We start from the raw sequence: 18,387 nt of genomic DNA on the forward strand, positions 1-18,387 counted from the left end.
TGGGACACACATCGTATGGCGAAATGCACAACCATGGAATGGAGGGGTACAAGGAATAGGAGAGAAATGAGCGCACACAACTGTGAGGAAAAGAGTTCACCTGCTTTCATTCTGGTCATGGTCAATCATTCCTCCCTTTGAAGTGTCTTTCTCCGATCAAATCAAGACACAATGCTGGTCTAACCCAAATACGAAACAGCCTCCCTGTCGCTCACCAACACAAAGACTATGTACGTTTCTACTCCACAAAGCACGATCACATCCTTGAGTCAGTTTGGTGCCTTGAAGTCATTTACTGTGGAACATTATTAGCAGTATTAATATGCAGTGGAGGAGGGTAGGCTCTCAGCTGTCTTTGTGAAAGCTGATTACGAGGAGTTTAATTTCATCAGATAAGAATGCCTTTGTTTATGAGCATATACGTGGCTCAAGGCCCGAGCTAGATAGGCTTTTAATGAGACAAGCACGCCCCCTGCTGTTACTCCTTATTATAGCCCGGTCAGGACGGCTCCTTCAGTCTGCAAGCTCCCAGTCATGTTTGAAGACCATAACTCACCAGCGTTCATACAGTTTTGCATTTTTGTTTTTGCCAGAAAATCATCCTTATGCATGTTCACATTATTAGTGATCAAGCAACAATTCTGGATACCACACTTCCAAAACTCATATTCTGTTTATATATGTTTATATGGGTCTTTATGAGTGTTTCATACATCATAACATAATATGACATGTTGATTGCACCTACTTGCTTGAAATACATGCAAATCTATTTCCAAGTTGCAGTTATTATCTCCTTAGCCCTAAAAACAAGTGTTTTCAGATATCTTTTGTGCAACTTACCGGCAGATGAATAAGGTTATCCAGAGCAATGGGGCTCCAAGAGGGACAAAATAAAAGATTATTTTTTGCAGAAACTTTTGTTTGAAGTTTGTTTTGCATTTGGGGGGCATCTGAAGAAAATTGTTGGCCCTAAATCAGAATTGTAGAAGTGCTCTCTGTCTTCCTCTTAAACTCAGGCAAAGCTGAGGATGTGGGTGAAAGCTCTTTTGTCAGCAAGCATCTGCCATGTTGAAGTGTCCTGGAGGGAGGAAATAAATCCGTGGCAGCTTCAGCAGACAAAAGAGAATTTCTTATAAAGGCCATATACATTATAAATGATGGAGTATCTTTCTGTTGTTTCACAATAAATCTCACTCATCTTTCTTTTTCTCTCATGCAAACCTATGCAGGACCTATCAGGCAGCATGTCAGGCATGGACGTCTCGTCGGTGGACCATAATGAGACTGGAATCCCTCCAATAGACGATGGGACCTTCCTCCGCTTCTCCCCAACTTCTGCTTCCACATCCGCGGCCGCCTCGTCGCCAGGCCGCCAGGGCAACATTTATGTTTATGTGTGGCTCTTCCTCGGCCTGCTGGTATTCCTGCTGACGCTGCTCATCATCTCCCTCCACAGGCTGAAGAACATCATCTCCTCCTCTTCATCTGTCCCTGACTGCAGCAGCGAGGGAGGGAGCTCCTTCACCAACATGGAGATCTGTAGCATCTCGTCTCACAGGTCCACCATCTCTTCACTGTCCACCTGAGGGAGACACATGGGCATACTGAATTATGTCCACGTGCATTTCCTTGTGCATGTATGCTTGCCTGCTGTCAGCAGCAGGCAAGCATACATGTACACACAGCACATGGAGGCCCATCACCTCCTCACTGGGACATATCGACACAACAAACACTTTGTCAGCTCCAAGGAAAGGGACAATGGCGTTACACTCAACGCATGTATCTTCTAATCCCGATGGTGCAGTGAGTCAGGTGTGGCCATGCAATTTCCATAAGCACAGGGTGAATAAAGCTCATGTGTGTGGTCTTGAGGAGTGAGACTGACTGAACCTTTCTGAGCCTCTCTGAACGAAGACAAATGAACCTGAGGCACCACTTTTCTTTCAGCTGACAAAAAGTATAATGAGGAACTATTATCCTTCCTCTTCATTTTTGTAAAATAAATGTCTTGCACTGTTCTTGTCATATTTACTGTGGAACAATTATATATATTTCAGGTGTGTACAGCATGTATCATAATGTCTGTAGACTACTATACAAATCAGAAATACATCAATATTAAAGACCATTACTTTGTACAGTAATGCATGATTGTGTCTCAGTTGTTCAGTCAGGCTATGGGATGCTGTAACTCCATTTTTGTTACTATAATAAAAGCTGAAATACCTTATAAACTGAACACAGACCAAATTGTTTCAAAAGTCTCCTGAGGAAACGATGATGCACAAGACATCCTGCTGATGTAAAGGTGAGAAAGACATTCCTTTTGTGTCTCAGGCAGGCAGTCGACCTCGAACTTCAGCTACAGACCGGGTCAAAAGTGCCATAACAAGATGAAATTCTGGGCCTGAGAGACGGGTCTTCCAGCGTGACGGATTGCCCTCTCTTGACTGTCAGCTCATGTGGTGTCTGATTGCCGTCTCCATAGTGACTGAAGCGTGAGAGCTTTGTGCAGCTGCTGAGACTCGTTTGTATTTCAAGCATAAGCCACAGCAATGGTCGTATCGCACCATACCGTCTTGTTTTAATACTGTGCGACGGAGTTTGCAATAAAAATACACCACACACTCAAAACACATTATTAGAAAAAAGAGAATTCATCTTTGTCACACTTTCCCTCAAAATGCAATAACAACTGAAGGCTCAGAGAACAGTGACGGCTGCTCCGAGGCTAGGGACAATTCAGTCAGGTCTGTTTGTGCTCCGCTGTTGTTGAATCTGTATTCACACCAGTAAATAGGTTATGATCTCCAGGACCTGTTTGGTTTCATGTAGACAAAGATTCAAAGTTTTAAATAGTCACTAACTGTTTTTAAGTTAACCAGGAAGTAAACTCATTGTATTAGTCGTGACGATAAAGAATAACTGTGCAGATTGAACTGCCTGATTGAGTTTTGTTATTTTGGAGCTCTTATTTTCAGTTCATGTTCTGCAAACACAGATACATTATAGAGTATACATTATATTATATACATTATACAAAGAAGATTAAAATATTTTCCAACTTGGGTGACGTGTGTCTTTATACTTATATGGATACTTGACCGTTCCTTGCATGATTCACTGTATACTCTATACTCTAAACCTTGTGACTGCAAATCTGATTTTTGTCTATGGGTCCAATAGCCACTAATGCGTTCCTTCTATCTTACACAATGCACATATTCGCTCTTTTAATGCTTGTAAGGAATGTATTTCTACTTTTGTCTCTATTTTATTACTGGGTCTGCTGAATGAGATGCTTTAAAATCCTGTTGACTGAAAATCCCAGCAACATAAGCACAACAACCTGTGACACATTCAAATATGAAGACTCACAGCTGAAGCTTTGCACGGTTTTAATTGGCTACACAGGAGTGGCTTTGAGTTTATCAAGGGAACTTAAGTTGTTTCATTGTTTCAATTGAAGGAAAAAAAGACAATGCAGTACCAGACACTTCGTGACAGCTAGTGCTGGAAATGGAACTTTATGAAACTAATATTTCTAAATCTTTGTTCTTAGGAAGTACTGCAGAATATGACCCCCATGAACAGACAATAAAATGAAAAAATAGCAAGGAAAGTAGTTAAATAATTAGTCAATTGTGTGTAGAGTGCAACATTTTAACTCAAGAGTCTCTTGAAATCATTTGATGAAGGCAGGTTCCTTTCAGACCGCAGGTTCGTGATGTGTGAATGCCACAATGAGTCGTCCTTGATGTCTTACTCTCGGTGCAGCGCGACTGTCTTGAAGCCAAACAGAAACCTTTTATTGGAACAAAATATGTGAGTCAAGTCATCAAATTCTTTGCATATTTTATTTTTCTTATCATGATTTTTTTTTTCAACTCACACATGTCATATTTTACATCTTTGCAATAAAACATGAATACAATAGTTTTTAGGGTTTCATAGATCCAAAAATATTTAACCTTTTTTTGGATACGTAAGTTGAACCTGTCAATAGAGTATGTGCATGTGCGCATTTGATCAAGATGGCTTCACACATACAGTACAGCTCACATTTCCTCCCCTCTCCTCCCGCCTTCCCACCTCTATCAGCTACAGAATCATGATATTGCTTACAACTGTGAGGTTGTAAAACCTAATAATCACACATGAGCTCAACGCTTTAAATACAAACATCAATGCACAAATAATCCCGAAGGGGAAATGGACCTAAACAAAATGGCAGCCGACCAGAAAGAACCAAGCTAATAAATAATGATATGTGATTGGTGCAAAGTGCAAATACAAAACAAACTTTTACATTGATTTGATTCTCTTCTTTTAAATAATCAACAAATGTGGGAAAGTGAATGTTTCCTTTGCGCTTTCAGTCTTATTCAGCTGATTAAGTCTCCCACCAAGCTTGAACCAAGACTTTATGTACATATTTGACAAAACAGTCACCAAATATACAAAGGAAATCCTGTCAGTCTTGTGTTTGTCATCCTTGGTGGCAATGGCAAGATCTCTTTATCATTGCCATCTCGGGCAAAACAATCCCCATCCTTGACACTGCCGTTATTATCATCAGTCTTGTCAACATTATAATAATTATTACACAATATTTTACATACAGCAAGTCATTAATAAATTAAAGGTGATAAGCGCAGTTTGTGTAGTGAAAGAACACGTGTAGACTCCGAAGGAAGCAGAGCCTTATTTACATAAGAATTAGATTTAACCCTGCTGCGGGTCAAAGAAATGTTGTCTTAATTAACATTATAAAATAAAATAAAATCTGATAAAATAAAATAAAATAAGATACAATCAAATAAAATTATAACCCCAGGCAATTTCCCAATGGTGAATTTTAAGATCAAGCCAATAGCACCGTTTAGTTTTTTTAAAGCAGTGGGTGGGGCTGAATCATTTCTGACCATTTCTAATCAGTTTAGACACATTGAAGGAGTCTTAATTTTTAGTCCACCCCAATAATTCCCCAGACTAAACTCCCCTCAAACAAAAGGTATACAACAATATTGATAAAGAAGTAATACAAAGAATATAAGGGAAAACCAAACTCAGTTCTTTGTCTGTGAAGCATTAAGCGTACCAGGAACAGTAACTGCACCAGTCCTGCGAGTGTTATGGGTATGATCGACCTCTACAAGGTCTACTTGACTTGCTCTTTTTCCCCATTCTGCGGTCTATTTTATTTGCAGGTTTTGGTGTGTACCTTCAGGGTATTATGTGTCTGTGGCTACACACGTGTGTACGTACACATATGCACAGAGGAAGTTATTTCCACCAGCGCTGCCGCATCCTCAAATCAAGTAAACGTCAACAAGGGAATAGCCTAAGGTCCGGTACTTGTTTTTCCTTCCTCTCGGTACCTTTAGTTTCCCTACGTTGAAGATACACAGCAGAATGATTCACCTCCTCTCCCTCTTGTTCTTCTCTCCTCTCTTCATCCTCATCCTCACGCTGTCCACCTCAGTACCTGTTCTGGTGTTCGTAGTGCCAGCGGTTGAAGTCTATGTTGAACGCCACAATGCTGCCAGATGCCATGCCAGTGATGAGAGTCCTAAAGGGCAGAGCACACAGAATGTCACATCTGCAAACCAAACTATACACATAAACATATTTCTTTTTTTAGGGTTGCAATCATTGTACTTTGAAGTGAACCAGTTTTCTCAAAAACAGTAGTCCTTAAAAAAAGGTCACACTGTCTGCTGCCTCTCCTCTCTCTCAGAGTGGCACGTCTGTTTTACCTCTGGTCATGCGAGAGGTCCATGGCACGGATGCCTGCGTCACAGCCTGGGTAGATGTAAAGCTGCTTGAAGTCGCATGCCTGCCACACTTCCACAACTCCATTATCACCTCCTGTCACCAAGTTCTGTCCGTCACTGCTCAACAGGATCGCCTGGAGGCCGGAAAAAAAGGAGAGAGCAGTCAATAGAGGCACAAGGGCTCCAGTGTGTTGTACAAATGTTTTATTGCATGGTTTATGAGTAAATATGGGTATAATTTAAGTGTGTGGCAGCTGTGGTTCAGTATGTAGAGCAGTCCGTCTACTAATCGGAAGATCGCCGGTCGATCCATGGCTTCTACAGTCTGCATGTGGAAGTGTTCTTGGGCAAGATTCTGAACCTCAAGCCCGTGGCACATTGTATGAAAGTCTGTATGTGAATGGGTTAATATGGATGTAGTGTAAAGCTCTCTGAGTGGTCGGAAGACTAGAACGGCACTGTATCAATGCCAGGTCCAGTTACCATATATTCATGCATGAATATACCAAAACGAATATTACAGTATTAACTCCTACAGCCTTACCCGTGTGGAATCATTGACCTCCATTTGTGCCAGCAGTTTTCCATTTATGCTAAAGTTGCAGAAGCGGCCTCTCTCATAGTTGATGATACAGTGGCCCTCGCTGGACACTGAGATGATGCGAGGCCGCTGACACAGCTCTGGCCCCTCCAGGGCCCTCAGCAGGTCCCCTGTGATGGTGTGGACCAGGCACGGGCCCTCTGAGGAAGACCAAAGCAAGATAGAGAAGAATCTTTATTTTTATTTGTATTGTACATGTTTGGTTTTGGTGAAGTTAGACTAAATGTTCCGAGGTCAGTTACCAATTTATTTTAAAATATAAGCTCAAGCTAAAAATAAAAAAAGAATCAGAAAACTTTATGGAAAACATAAAATGCAAAATTGAAATTTCTCTGAGGCACAGAGAGAGGTATTAAGACACACAAACCTTTCGCCCCACTGATGACCAATCCCAGCTCTGCACAAACAGACACACACACCACCTCGTGGTCATGTCCTGTCAGTACTGCCCTGGGAGCCGGATAGTCACCTGGAGGAAAAAACTAAGTTAGAGACACCATACACCTCTGGGAGCTGTATTGTTTTATGAACAAGAATCTGGGGCAAACATTCACACATGTTGTTACCACCATGTCATCACTCACTGTTGTTGGGGTTGTCCCCAATAATGTGGTGCCGTCCACTCCAGTACCACAGAAGAAGAGTGGCATCCCTGGAGCCTGACACGATGTAGCAGTCTCCGCCGATGTAGGACTCTGATCTGGCCAGACACGTCACAACATCCCAGTGGCCAAAAACTATCTGGGTCAGTTTTCCTGTGGAGAGGAAGGAGGAAGATGCACAAGTTAAACAAGCAGGTTAGTGACTGTGGTGTCACTAAATCTATGGAACGATGAATACAGAAATGTTCTGTATACAGAGTAGCGTAAAAAATAGAGCCTTCTAAATATTCCCTAGATTAATAAATCTGAACACAAATCTAAACAAAATTGCAAATGCATCGGTCTTCATGGTCCACTTTCAAACTAGAACCTCTGACAGAATCACAAATTACAGCGTAAAAGAGTAAAAACAATCAAAACTGCTAAATAAAAGTACATTTTGACTGTACCCAATGCTTAACATGTCTCATAAATAATAGAAAACGTACCAGTTTCAGTGGAATAAACACGGAAGCTCTTGTCCCAGAAGCCGCATACCAGGATGTAGCGGTTGTCGGCAGTAACCACAAAACAGTGCGTGTTGATTTGGATGCTCTGGTCCACAAGGTCAGTGATCTGACGCTTGTTCACGCCTGAGTTGTTTGCTACATGGGAGCACAAATAAGTCAGGAGGTTAATAAGGGCATACGGATGCATATGCTTCACAAGCTATCACATTAACTCCAACCTTTCCTGATCGTTCACCTCTCAGGTTAGTTTTCTCAGCAACATATGCACATAAATCCCCAGTGCATCATGTGGTGTGTTGGCTTAAGTCCCATTACTTGTGTCGTTAACATTACCATTATGTAAAACTAAAAGACTAATTGAGTCTGCTGTGGAGATTTTTGTGCACTGACCTATAAGAGGGTCCATCTCAATGGGTAGATGATGAGCCTGCTCGAGGGAATATCCTGGAGCTCCACGGAGGCCTGAAGGATATAAGGGTCAAACATTACAGAGAGTCACACATAGACACCCGTACATACACACATCATACAACAGAGGAGGACAAATGCCTCTCATATAATCCCCCTGGTCGAGGACTCTCTGATGAAAGCTCTGATGCAGGCTTATGTAAAAAAAAAACTAAGCGCCTGAATAACAAAAGTGACTTTTGTTATTCAGGCGCTGCCTTATGACCCTCCATAAATACATTACCACAATTAATTAAACCTACTCCACTGTGCTAATGAGGTTGTTAAAGGTTAATTAAGGATTTGATTTACTAATATTTCCATGTCAACATGTGGACAAAATAAAAGTAAACACTAATATAATACAATCTAAATTGGCTCCATAATAACCCTGAAATGAACTAACATCTCACTACAGGCTCCCACAGTCTTGATTTCATAGCTATTGATAATATTTTAATTATGTGATTTATTAATGAATCATTTAATTATTTATTCTATAAAATGTCACAAAATTGTGAAAAATGCTCATTACAATTTATCCAACCCTAAAGTGATCATCTTAAAAAGAGATTAAATCAGCATCCTTGATAAATTAACCTATTGATAACAAATATCAACATTTTCTGTTGCTTGAATTGAACTTTGTATGTTACTGTATAATCAAGCGATTGCAATAGTGTAGTTTGACTATTGTCAGAATGTTTGCTCACAATAGTTAACATAATAATACTGTAACTAACATGTATTACTTGAATTTTTTATTTTTATCACGCACTCACCGACTGTGTTGTGCCAGCGGTTGACGGCAAACAGCCGGCTACATGTGACGGTGACGGCTGCTGGTATGCTGAGGTGGGGGAGCGTGTTGGCTGCGACATGAGTGACAGGGGAGTTGGAGGGGAACTTGAGCACCATGATGACATCCTGCTGCATCTGATCCTTAAACATCAGTGGGCTCTGGGGAAGGAAACACTGGTGAGACAGACAGAGAAAGAGAGAGGGACAGAGAGAAAGAGGAGGAGGGCAGAGCGGGGAGGGAAGGTCGGGGGAGAGAGGAGGAGGGTAATGGAGACGGAGGTAGAGGGAGAGACAGAACAGATGGGACGGAGGGAGGGAAGGAAGGAAGGGAAAAGGTCTATTAGTGGGAGCACAGGGTCAGAGCAGGCACACACACTGAGGGTGGCTCTCGGCCAATAGGAGAGGAGGTGGAGGCATTGGTTGGTTCGGGGTTCAGGACTGACAGGTTTGGGTTGACATGGAGGGCTTTGATCTAGAGACACTGAGGCCTTGTTCTGCTGAGGGTAGCAGGGAGGACAGAGAGGCTGAAGCCAGGGCAACACTCTGCCCTGGCTTGGTATATATATACAATTGGTATGTAGGGATAAAATGGGCTATAAATAGAAAAAATAAACCTCAACCTCTATAAAAATGAGAGAGATTGTGAAAAACTATGTAATTAATAACAACCTCTCAATGGAATAACATTGACATACAGAACATGCAACATATAGGTCTGTATATTTATGTTGTGTACTTCAGTAGGTCGGCAGCTGAGGTCCAATATGTGAATACCTGTGTTTTTTTAAAGCATAAACATATACAAGGTATTCTCACCAGGTGCATCGCAGAGGAGCGAGGTGGGTGTGGCTCGATCAGCAGCTGGGAGGGGATCTGACCACACGCCTGAATCTGGGACTCAATCACCTACAGTCGGAGAAACAGAAACAGGGTTAACAGAGTAGAGGAAGAGGAAAGTCACACACTTCCCATTTTCTTTACTTTCCTTAAATATGCATTGTCATCGTGTATGCTTTCTGAACTTCTTGCATGTATTTTGACTTCATCCAGAGTGAGAACTATTTTGTCAGACAGAGTGAGTAATCATCTAAAAACTATTTATCGCAGAGCTTTAAATGCAACATACATCCGATGCCACCACATGATTGAGAAGACAGCATTCTCTATCACGGAGAGACTCATGAAGGGGAGAATCCTGCACGCATTGTCGATGTGTTGATCAAGGAAACCAACCTCACGTTGTGAAGCATCTGCATTGTCTAGGTTGATTGATCCCTCATAGGACAAGAAGTTGAACACGTTGAGAGATCGAACTGCTTCTGGCCCTCGCTGCTTGTAGCCAAATATTAGATCAATCCACTGGTGAAGCTGGCACGACACAAACTCGCTCTCCAACGCCTGGTGGAAGTTACAGAGAGAGAGGAAGGGAGAGAGTCAATATCAGTGTCTCTCTAAAAGACATCCACAGAAGGAACAAACTTTTTTTTTTTGCTTTTTCATATTCTAGAAAAGACTTTGTCTCTCACCATCCGGTTAATGCGGACGAAGTCTTCAGGTTTCTTGGCCCAGGAGGGAAGCTCCACGTCACACACAGAAACTCCATCATCACGCACCCCGAGCTCGTACTCATTACTGTTAACGAACATCTCAGGCAAGTAGTAGAACTCTGGGATCAGCTCCTGATAGACACGACAAAAACACATTTTAAATTACAAAATAATGACTTTGCTGAAATTAGTAGATTATACAACACATACATTCTAACCCTCAGGTTGAGATCCAGGGGATTAGACATTGTGTGAATGTCTTCACTGCTCAAACATTAAGATATCTACAAATTTAAACTAAACTGAATAGCAACATGAGGTTTAAAATTTTTGTTTTTACCTAATTTAGCTGAAAAAACACTACTTTCAGTGCTTCCTGTTATTGTATTTTCAGTTGTTTGTCCCGGTACTTAATTGTTTTGCACTAATCTTAACTTGTTGCTTCAGTGGGACGTCCTTTCCTCCCATCAGGAATAGTTACCTTGACATCAGCCGTGTCCCTCTGGCAGTTCCTCCACGAGCAGCCGATGCCAGAGAAGGCTCTTTCCGGATGGTCGAACTTGTTATCGTTGGCGTTGAGGAAAAACGTTGTAAAGGGCTCCTGCAGACACACAGACAAATCCACTGAATACAGAAGCATTGGGTCTCTGCTGTATGCTCGAGCAGCTCTCTCAAGGTTAAAGTCTGTGAATGTGGGAAGTTCAGCAGGTCCTTACTATTCTGAGCATCCACATCAGTGTTGAATGAGCTGTGGAGTACAGGGTTGTATAGTGGTGAGAAGGCGTGCTGTCGTCATCCCACGTCTCGTAGCGTTCTGCGTAGAACGCTGCTCGCTTGGGATTCAGAGCACCGATTGGCTGGAAGAAACCAGAGAGAAATAATTGGTTTCAGTCAACGATAGCACAAGAAAATCATACATTGGTTTCAATGAGCATGTCATACATCTTTAAAACAGTCAACACATAGACAATAAAACCAACACGCTCATACTCGTTCTGATCCTCTGTAGGATGAGGGGAGGCAAGTAATTACATCCCTGGTGTTATTGTGGGGCTTCGAAATTCAACAATGGCTTTTGCCCTCTGCTTGGGTTCATAGCATCTTCTTTGTAGCATACATGGAATTAACTGGAAATAGCGCTGTATGTCAGAGTGCTCATACCTTGGAGAGGTCTCTGAAGTTGCCAGGTAGAGTGAGGTCGAGCTCCTCTGAATCATAGTTGGTCAAGACCCAGGGGAAGATGGGGTACTGGTTCAAATCATTGTACGTCCTCCCTGCAGAGACAGAAGATGGATGGAAGAAGGAAAAAAAAACATTATTCCATTAAAGTTGTGTCACAAGATGGTACCATATGACGTTATTATTCTTCTGCGTAGTACTACATCAGTTTGGGTTTTACACTGACAAATTGTGGCAGTCCCCTGCTGGAGTCTGATCTAATTTCATGTGTAATCCAACCCGGTTGCAACAATGACAAACATTAAGAATGACTATATATAGCCAATCTTCATTGAGACTGTTATAACCAGTTGAACGTTCCTCTCAATAACTTTAATACATGCTACAATATGTTAACTGTGAACTGCAACGTCCAATTTTCCGGCTTCAAAACCTCCACGCCTCATAAATAAGGCTGAAACGTCTAGTTGATGAGAATAACTTCCTGATGCAAGCAAAGATTAAGTGCTAGACTGGTATTACAGTTACGTGGACCAAGGTTTTATGTTAGGGTGATAAAAGACATTCCCAACAGGGAGAGGCGTAAAAGCACAAGCTGTTGACAAACTGCTACATGTCAGCATATGTACAGGCGTTTAAACACATTATCAGTAGTTGCCATTTATCTACAGTAGATGTGTCTTTGAAGCCTATTCTGTATTTCTATTACATACATACTGTATATCAAACTATATTATGACATATTGTTTTATTTAGCTGCAGTAATTATGTTCAATTCCTTACCAACTTGTCAATGGTCATTATGGCTGCTTTAACCCAGCAAAATAAGCTTTTCATTACAGAGTAACTGTCTGTTATCTGTGCATATGACAATAAAACAAATATATATTTCTTGAATCTTAATGTATTGACAGGTCAGACAGGTGATTGTAATGCAAACTGCAGCTAAAAAAGGTCTTATTAAATTCTTCCAGGTTCTTTATCTGGTCTCTTCAATGATGTATTTTTATACATTGGCTTATCTATTCATGCACATGGAGAGAAGGTTCTGGCTGTGCAGTTATTTTTGAACAACACAGAACCACAAGAACTGTCAGAGCAACCAGATAAGGTCACATTAGTAGAATCGTCACAGAAAATGTCAACATCACGAAGAGACAATGAAGGAGAACAGGAAAAAGAAAGCATCCTCTCAACTAATTATATGGTTTGGTCTGAGAACAAAGATGGCTGCATTAGACAGGGTTTTGTGTTTGACCACTAACTGTTCCTACATTATTTAGAGGCTAAGATCCACAGAGAAAGATTGAGACAATGAGACCTCCTGAAATGTGATTGAGTGTGGACTTCACCTGCAATGGTGTTGAGGAACATGAGGTACTCAAAGTTGGAGATCTCTCTCCTCTGCCAGCGCTGCGTCATGTTGGATGACTTGAAGAGCTGACGAGGGGTGGCCAAGGAAATCCGCCTGGGAACAACATACACACTGAAGTTGCTTTCTATCACAGCAGGAAGAAAGACCTCTCTACTCCACCATAGTGGTGGACCAGCTGATTATACCCTCCACCTACCTGGCCTGTGGCAGGCCGTAACTCGTTCCTACCCCAACCCGTGGAAGACTGTACACCACCCGTTTGACTGTGGCCTGGTCGGGGAAGTTAAACATCACAGATGCTGGAGAGAGGAGGAGACACGATATAGTCAACAGACATGACTAATGTTGAACTGGTATCAAACAGCTTATACAATACTTCATAGTGGTCACATTAATATGGGCTGCAATGCAATATAAGACTAAGCCTAGGCAGTGTTAGTGCTCTTCATTTGAACTATAACAGAATCAGTGAAACAATACTTGGCATAACAATGATGCTATTCTAAATATTCTGCATTATGTGTTTTACTCAATACTTATTGCAAAGAGACACATTCTAAACATCAATTGGATATCTATTTCTAAAAACGTTTGACCATTTTTATAGACATCTCATTAATGCTGAAAAGAAATCTGCAGACTTACTTCTGTTGGCCATGAAGACCTCTAGTCCGGTATTCTGCAGCAGGTAGCGTCTGGAGAACACGGCCCGAATCTCACTGAACATCCATTTCCCATGCAGACCCTCTGAATAGGCCAGTACCTGTTGAGTTTTGACATCCATTGAAAGATATATTTTAACATAAAGAAATACCTACAAATTAACCCCAAATGAATTGGATCACTGAGTTAAAAAGCAGAAAGTAAAAAAGCTAACTTCTTTCCGTAATAAAGGAAGACAGCTTGCCCTTACTTGAGCATCAGTCGTCTTGAATGTAGGATCCTCTTCATCCACCTCAAAGTAGATCTCAGTCGTAGTGATGGACAGAGTGCCTCGAGCCACTACCACTGGAGCCACCAACTGAGCTGGAGTACTCAGAACCACTGGGCCTGGGGAGTCACATGTATTACTTAGGTATTACTATTTCAGGAATTCATAGCACTGACAGGCTCACAGCAGCCAACAGGAGTCATCACACACAACAGATAATTAATCTGTAATCGAGTAATTTCAAGTTAGTTAATTTGATGATTTATTCGCTTTGTCTACTTTGAATACTATTGTAAACAACCCATCAGGTGTGTCAGAGTGGAGAGGAGCCACTGGATTAAGTATTTGATAAAGTATTTGGTCTTGCAACAGTTTTTAGTAAATTCAGATGAATCAGCTGAATTGTTAGTGCAGCTGCAAAACTTTCAAATGACTTGCCTTTGGAGGTAAAAAGTCTTGGACGGAAACGTACTAAAAGCAAGAGTCATAGACAGTTTACTGTTCATTTGAACTGTAGCATGGTGACTGTGTGTGTGTCTTTATGCAAGTGCATCTTACCAGCAAGGTTATCAATCTCTTTTTCCTGCAGCAGGCTGACAGCGTCGTCGTCTCCCTCCAGCATTAACTCCGCCTCTGGGTTCTGCGTGACCACTGATTGGCTGCGGAAAGTTTTCTTTGACTTAAGCCCCTCCTCGTCTTCATCTGTACCTATTTAGAATGTGTTTTTAATTGAGATTATGCAAAAAGCAGATAATACCAAATGCAATATGTTTACATTTGTACACATTTCTGACCGTATTCCTCCAGAGCTTTTGGTGACACATCGGCGTGAGTGGATCCAGAGGCGTTTCGCACAAATCTTCTTCTCCTCCTCAGGTCGTCCTCCCAGTAGTCTAGACGCCAGAAGTCATGTAAGTGGCTGAAGACATAAAAGAAGAGGAACACAGATGAGTCATTTCATTGGTGGGGGGGCAAACAAGGTGTGCATTTTGGGACTTACAGTTCGAGTTGATGCTGAAGTTACATTTGAAATCTACGCTAGCAAATTCCATGACAAATTTTCTACAGTCAAAAGATTCCACTTTATTGGGTAAAATGGTGGTATTTGAACATAGGGGATAGTTTGGCAGACATTCCCAACTCTGCAAACACAAATAACCGGCCTTAGATGAAAGAAAAAAAACTATAGGAAACTATAAAAGATATAATTTTGCATTGGTGCCAGTTCTATTAAAGTGAACAGGGCGAGCATGGCATGTCCCCGCGTAACCCACCACATCTGTGTTGTTTCAACTCTGACTGAAAAATAATACGACACATTATGTGATGGTGACTAATGTTGTTGTTTTTTAAACTAAATATGTTTAGTTAGTTTAATTTGTTTTTCTTTGTTATTGATCTCCGAATAGATCATGGCTTTGTCCAGCAGCTACACAGGGCTCAACTCAAGATATTAGCAAGCTATTATCACTGACCAGACTGCAAATATAACCTGATAAATGCATTAATGGCTCTGATTATAACCGTCTGGACTTAATGACACGGTCTGTCGGTGAAAGGTAGACATTCTTAATTAAGACTTGATCGTACGCTAATGCCTTCAATTCGCATTTACATTCATGCAAGTCATCTATATTATTAGTGAGCACACACATAGTTCATGACAGCAATTAAGCTAGAGATGCTGTAACGTTCAACAACACTGCAGATCCCTGTCTGTTTCTTTTACACCTTCACAATGATCATTTATTACCAATGTTAACGGTTTTATCTCCAAATTAATGTAGATATTGTTGCCGAACATTAGCTAAACAAATCAAAAATACTAATCTCGCTAATTGACTAACAAAGTAACAAGTACTGGTATAAAGGCCCAGATGTATGCATATTAAATTTAGCGATTTGCGCCACATCCTTACAATAAAATGTAACATTATTGAGAGAGACGACTAAAGTTAGTCATGTAGTAAACTTGGACCAAAGCTGTTGCTGTAGCAACAGAATGGCAATCGAAAGGTGATTCATTAAGAAAACTGATGAAAAGCTAGGTTTAGACATGCAAGTATGATTAAATTCTCAATAAGAATTAGATTCTGTTGTACACAAAAGTTCAAAAATATAATCAATGCCAGAGCACTTCAGATGCAATTAAACTTTTTTTTTTTTCATCTGAGTCCAAAAGGTATATTGTTCCATACAATTTACTTAATCAACAGTGACATGAAGAAGACAGGCCTTAGATGCACTCGAATTAAATGAAATGTCCTTCCAAAGTCTGGTGACAGATCTGGATAACAAGCAATCCTTGATTTAATGTGTCTGTGAGTAAGCTAAATAAGGAGATCAGTCATAAACAGCAACAAGGCAGCAACCATGTTCGGATTCAGCTGTCATTGTGTGCTGAAGTTGATACGATAAATACGTAAAAAAAAAAACGTTGGTACGATAAATTACGTTAAATAAGATCTAATTGCTTCATGAAGCCTGCTTTACACGAAGCATGTCATCTTTTATAAAAGTCTTTACTTCAGCACTGATCATATCCACGATCTGGAAACTTTTTCAGAAATCTAATTTTCCGAGTCTGTGATGTGAAGCTGATGCTACTCTACTGGCTTTATGCATTTATGGTGTAAATTATCCTACTTTTACACAAATACAGCAACAATTTACATAATCTGTGTTATAGTGATGGACGGTGCTGACTTAATAATCACTAAACATACTGATGACATTTTCTCATTATATGCAAGAAGCGTTCCATGTGCACTCAACCGATATATCGTCTGCTCTCAAATGACATCCCGAGGAACAACAATCTAAAAATGTACCAGAGCATACTTTGACAGGACGTTCCACCCATCTCCCCTCACCTCTGTGACATTGTGCCCCATGCTCCGTGCTTATTGGTCAGGATGTTGAGGATCTTCTGTTTCAGCTGGTTAGCAGTTACATGATCTCTGTGCTTGGCGGCGCTGATGAGGTGATCGCACATTTTCTCCTCCTCTCTCCGGTCCGCAGCGTACTGGGCACAGTTAGACTGCAGGAAAGAGGAAGGTAAAATCAGTAACAACAATGAGCTTTACACATTAGACACGTCATGTGACTTTTTAATTGCAGGCTTATCACATATATCATAATGTTACCTCAAATTCAGCATGTTTGTGTACATCCTCGGCCCTCTGTCTGTTCAGGATGAACTCTGCTTCATTGGCAACACGCACAATATGGTCCTTCATGGCGTGGCACAAAAGTCTGGTGAGAGATTGAAGAGAGTGACAAACATTATAGGTAATAGAAACCATTTACAAAAAAAAATCTAATTCTCAACGACAGGGAATGTCAACAAGTTTCCATCAGTGTGGCAGCCTTTTCTAAAGGACACCAATAAGACGTGTCTATCTGCTGTAGAAGCTTATGTGTGTATGGGTAAACAAAATATTTAAAATGTAGCTTTCTTTTTTAGATGCATATTTATCTTTTGTCTACAATACAGTTTGGAGTAAAACAGGCACTGTAAATAGACATGGACCAATCAAACGTACACTTAATGGCACTGTATGCACTATGATTTGACTTCCTACTGAACTCACATGGCTTATCTTGGCAGGGTTATTATTAGGGACCGACCATTTCTCATTACCTGTTGTTGCTAAGTGCTGATAACAGTGTTGATGTTAATGTGGAAATCACATTACCTTCCCTCGTTGATGAGCTCAATGAAGGCCAGTCCAGCGTTCTTTTGAATGGAGTTTTGCCACTCCTAAGTGTGGAGGATGCATCAGAATTAATATGGTTGGGTATGGGTGTGTCTGTGTCATATGGATGAAAAGTATTACTAAATAGGTCATTTTATGCTGATGTTCATTTTCTGGAGTTTTGTTGACAACTTTGTTGCCTGAGAACCTGATACCTGGGAAATCATGATACTTCCTCACAAAAAAACCTGCGAATTCAATAGTGCCACAAAGAAATCCTGCTTATCAATTTGCAACATTGTCCACGACGGGCAAATACCAATTGTGTATGGTTACCAGAGCTATGTGGGTATACGTGATATAGTAAAACTGTGGCTTTGTCTGTGGCTTCACTGTATAGCTACAGTTAATCAGCTGATCAACATGTAAGTAGCGTCAATGAATACCACGATAAAAAATGCTTTATTCAAGACAACATATACATTCCCATCATATACCAACGTTATTGTGAAGGTACATAAGCACAAAACTGCAAAGAATAAGGAGGAAGAAACATCTTAAGAGCTTCCTAATGCACCCGTCCGTCTAAGAGGACGTGAGTGTTAAATGTGTCTGTGCATATTAGAGGGGAAACTTCTGAAAAGGAGGAGAGTGTTGTTGAAAGCCTCAAAGTATTAGAGCTCCATTAGCTCCACTAGCTCTCAAGGCTATCAAGGACATGTGGGACCATCTCAGGTTACACCCGCCCCATCCAGAGGATCGATATCTGGGCTAGGGTTCGCTCTCCTGGGCATCTAATGGCAGACAAAGCCGGAGTCCGGGGTAATACTATACATGCTGACGAGCAGCCAGGCAGGAGAGTGGAGGGGAGGAGAAAGGAGAGGGAGTGGTGAGAGGACAGAGCAGTGTGGAGA

General features: G+C 41.1%; 2 protein-coding genes across 5 annotated transcripts in view; one reads left to right on the plus strand and one right to left on the minus strand.

Moving 5' to 3' along the window:
- Positions 1-1,247: 1,247 nt before the first annotated feature.
- On the plus strand, positions 1,248-1,589 carry sertm1 (serine rich and transmembrane domain containing 1; the record flags this gene model as incomplete). The annotated part of the gene is made up of 1 exon (XM_079235515.1): positions 1,248-1,589. One exon carries the CDS (start codon positions 1,248-1,250, stop codon positions 1,587-1,589), a length of 342 nt encoding a protein of 113 aa, XP_079091641.1.
- A 3,898-nt stretch (positions 1,590-5,487) lies between these two features.
- The window catches only part of LOC306751932 (neurobeachin-like), a gene marked incomplete at both ends in the record, with an annotated part of 85,013 nt that continues 72,113 nt past the window's right edge, over positions 5,488-18,387 (minus strand). For 2 of the 4 annotated variants that reach the window (XM_079235598.1, XM_079235595.1), the window contains 23 exons: positions 5,488-5,578; positions 5,766-5,917; positions 6,328-6,524; positions 6,752-6,853; positions 6,969-7,139; positions 7,475-7,630; positions 7,886-7,957; positions 8,725-8,917; positions 9,560-9,649; positions 9,977-10,141; positions 10,270-10,422; positions 10,772-10,891; positions 11,007-11,147; positions 11,452-11,564; positions 12,822-12,937; positions 13,041-13,143; positions 13,490-13,607; positions 13,758-13,894; positions 14,334-14,483; positions 14,570-14,694; positions 16,649-16,815; positions 16,922-17,030; positions 17,474-17,538. In XM_079235598.1, the coding sequence (XP_079091724.1) occupies positions 5,488-5,578; positions 5,766-5,917; positions 6,328-6,524; positions 6,752-6,853; positions 6,969-7,139; positions 7,475-7,630; positions 7,886-7,957; positions 8,725-8,917; positions 9,560-9,649; positions 9,977-10,141; positions 10,270-10,422; positions 10,772-10,891; positions 11,007-11,147; positions 11,452-11,564; positions 12,822-12,937; positions 13,041-13,143; positions 13,490-13,607; positions 13,758-13,894; positions 14,334-14,483; positions 14,570-14,694; positions 16,649-16,815; positions 16,922-17,030; positions 17,474-17,538 (3,006 nt within the window). Of the gene's footprint in view, positions 5,579-5,765; positions 5,918-6,327; positions 6,525-6,751; positions 6,854-6,968; positions 7,140-7,474; positions 7,631-7,885; positions 7,958-8,724; positions 8,918-9,559; positions 9,650-9,976; positions 10,142-10,269; positions 10,423-10,771; positions 10,892-11,006; positions 11,148-11,451; positions 11,565-12,821; positions 12,938-13,040; positions 13,144-13,489; positions 13,608-13,751; positions 13,895-14,213; positions 14,247-14,333; positions 14,484-14,569; positions 14,695-16,648; positions 16,816-16,921; positions 17,031-17,473; positions 17,539-18,387 lie in introns of all 4 variants that reach the window. The other 2 variants (XM_079235596.1, XM_079235597.1) reach the window with 2 other exon arrangements.

Source organism: Taurulus bubalis (assembly GCF_910589615.1).
Source record: "Taurulus bubalis genome assembly, chromosome: 2".
In the NCBI taxonomy this organism is placed as follows: Eukaryota; Metazoa; Chordata; class Actinopteri; order Perciformes; family Cottidae; genus Taurulus; species Taurulus bubalis.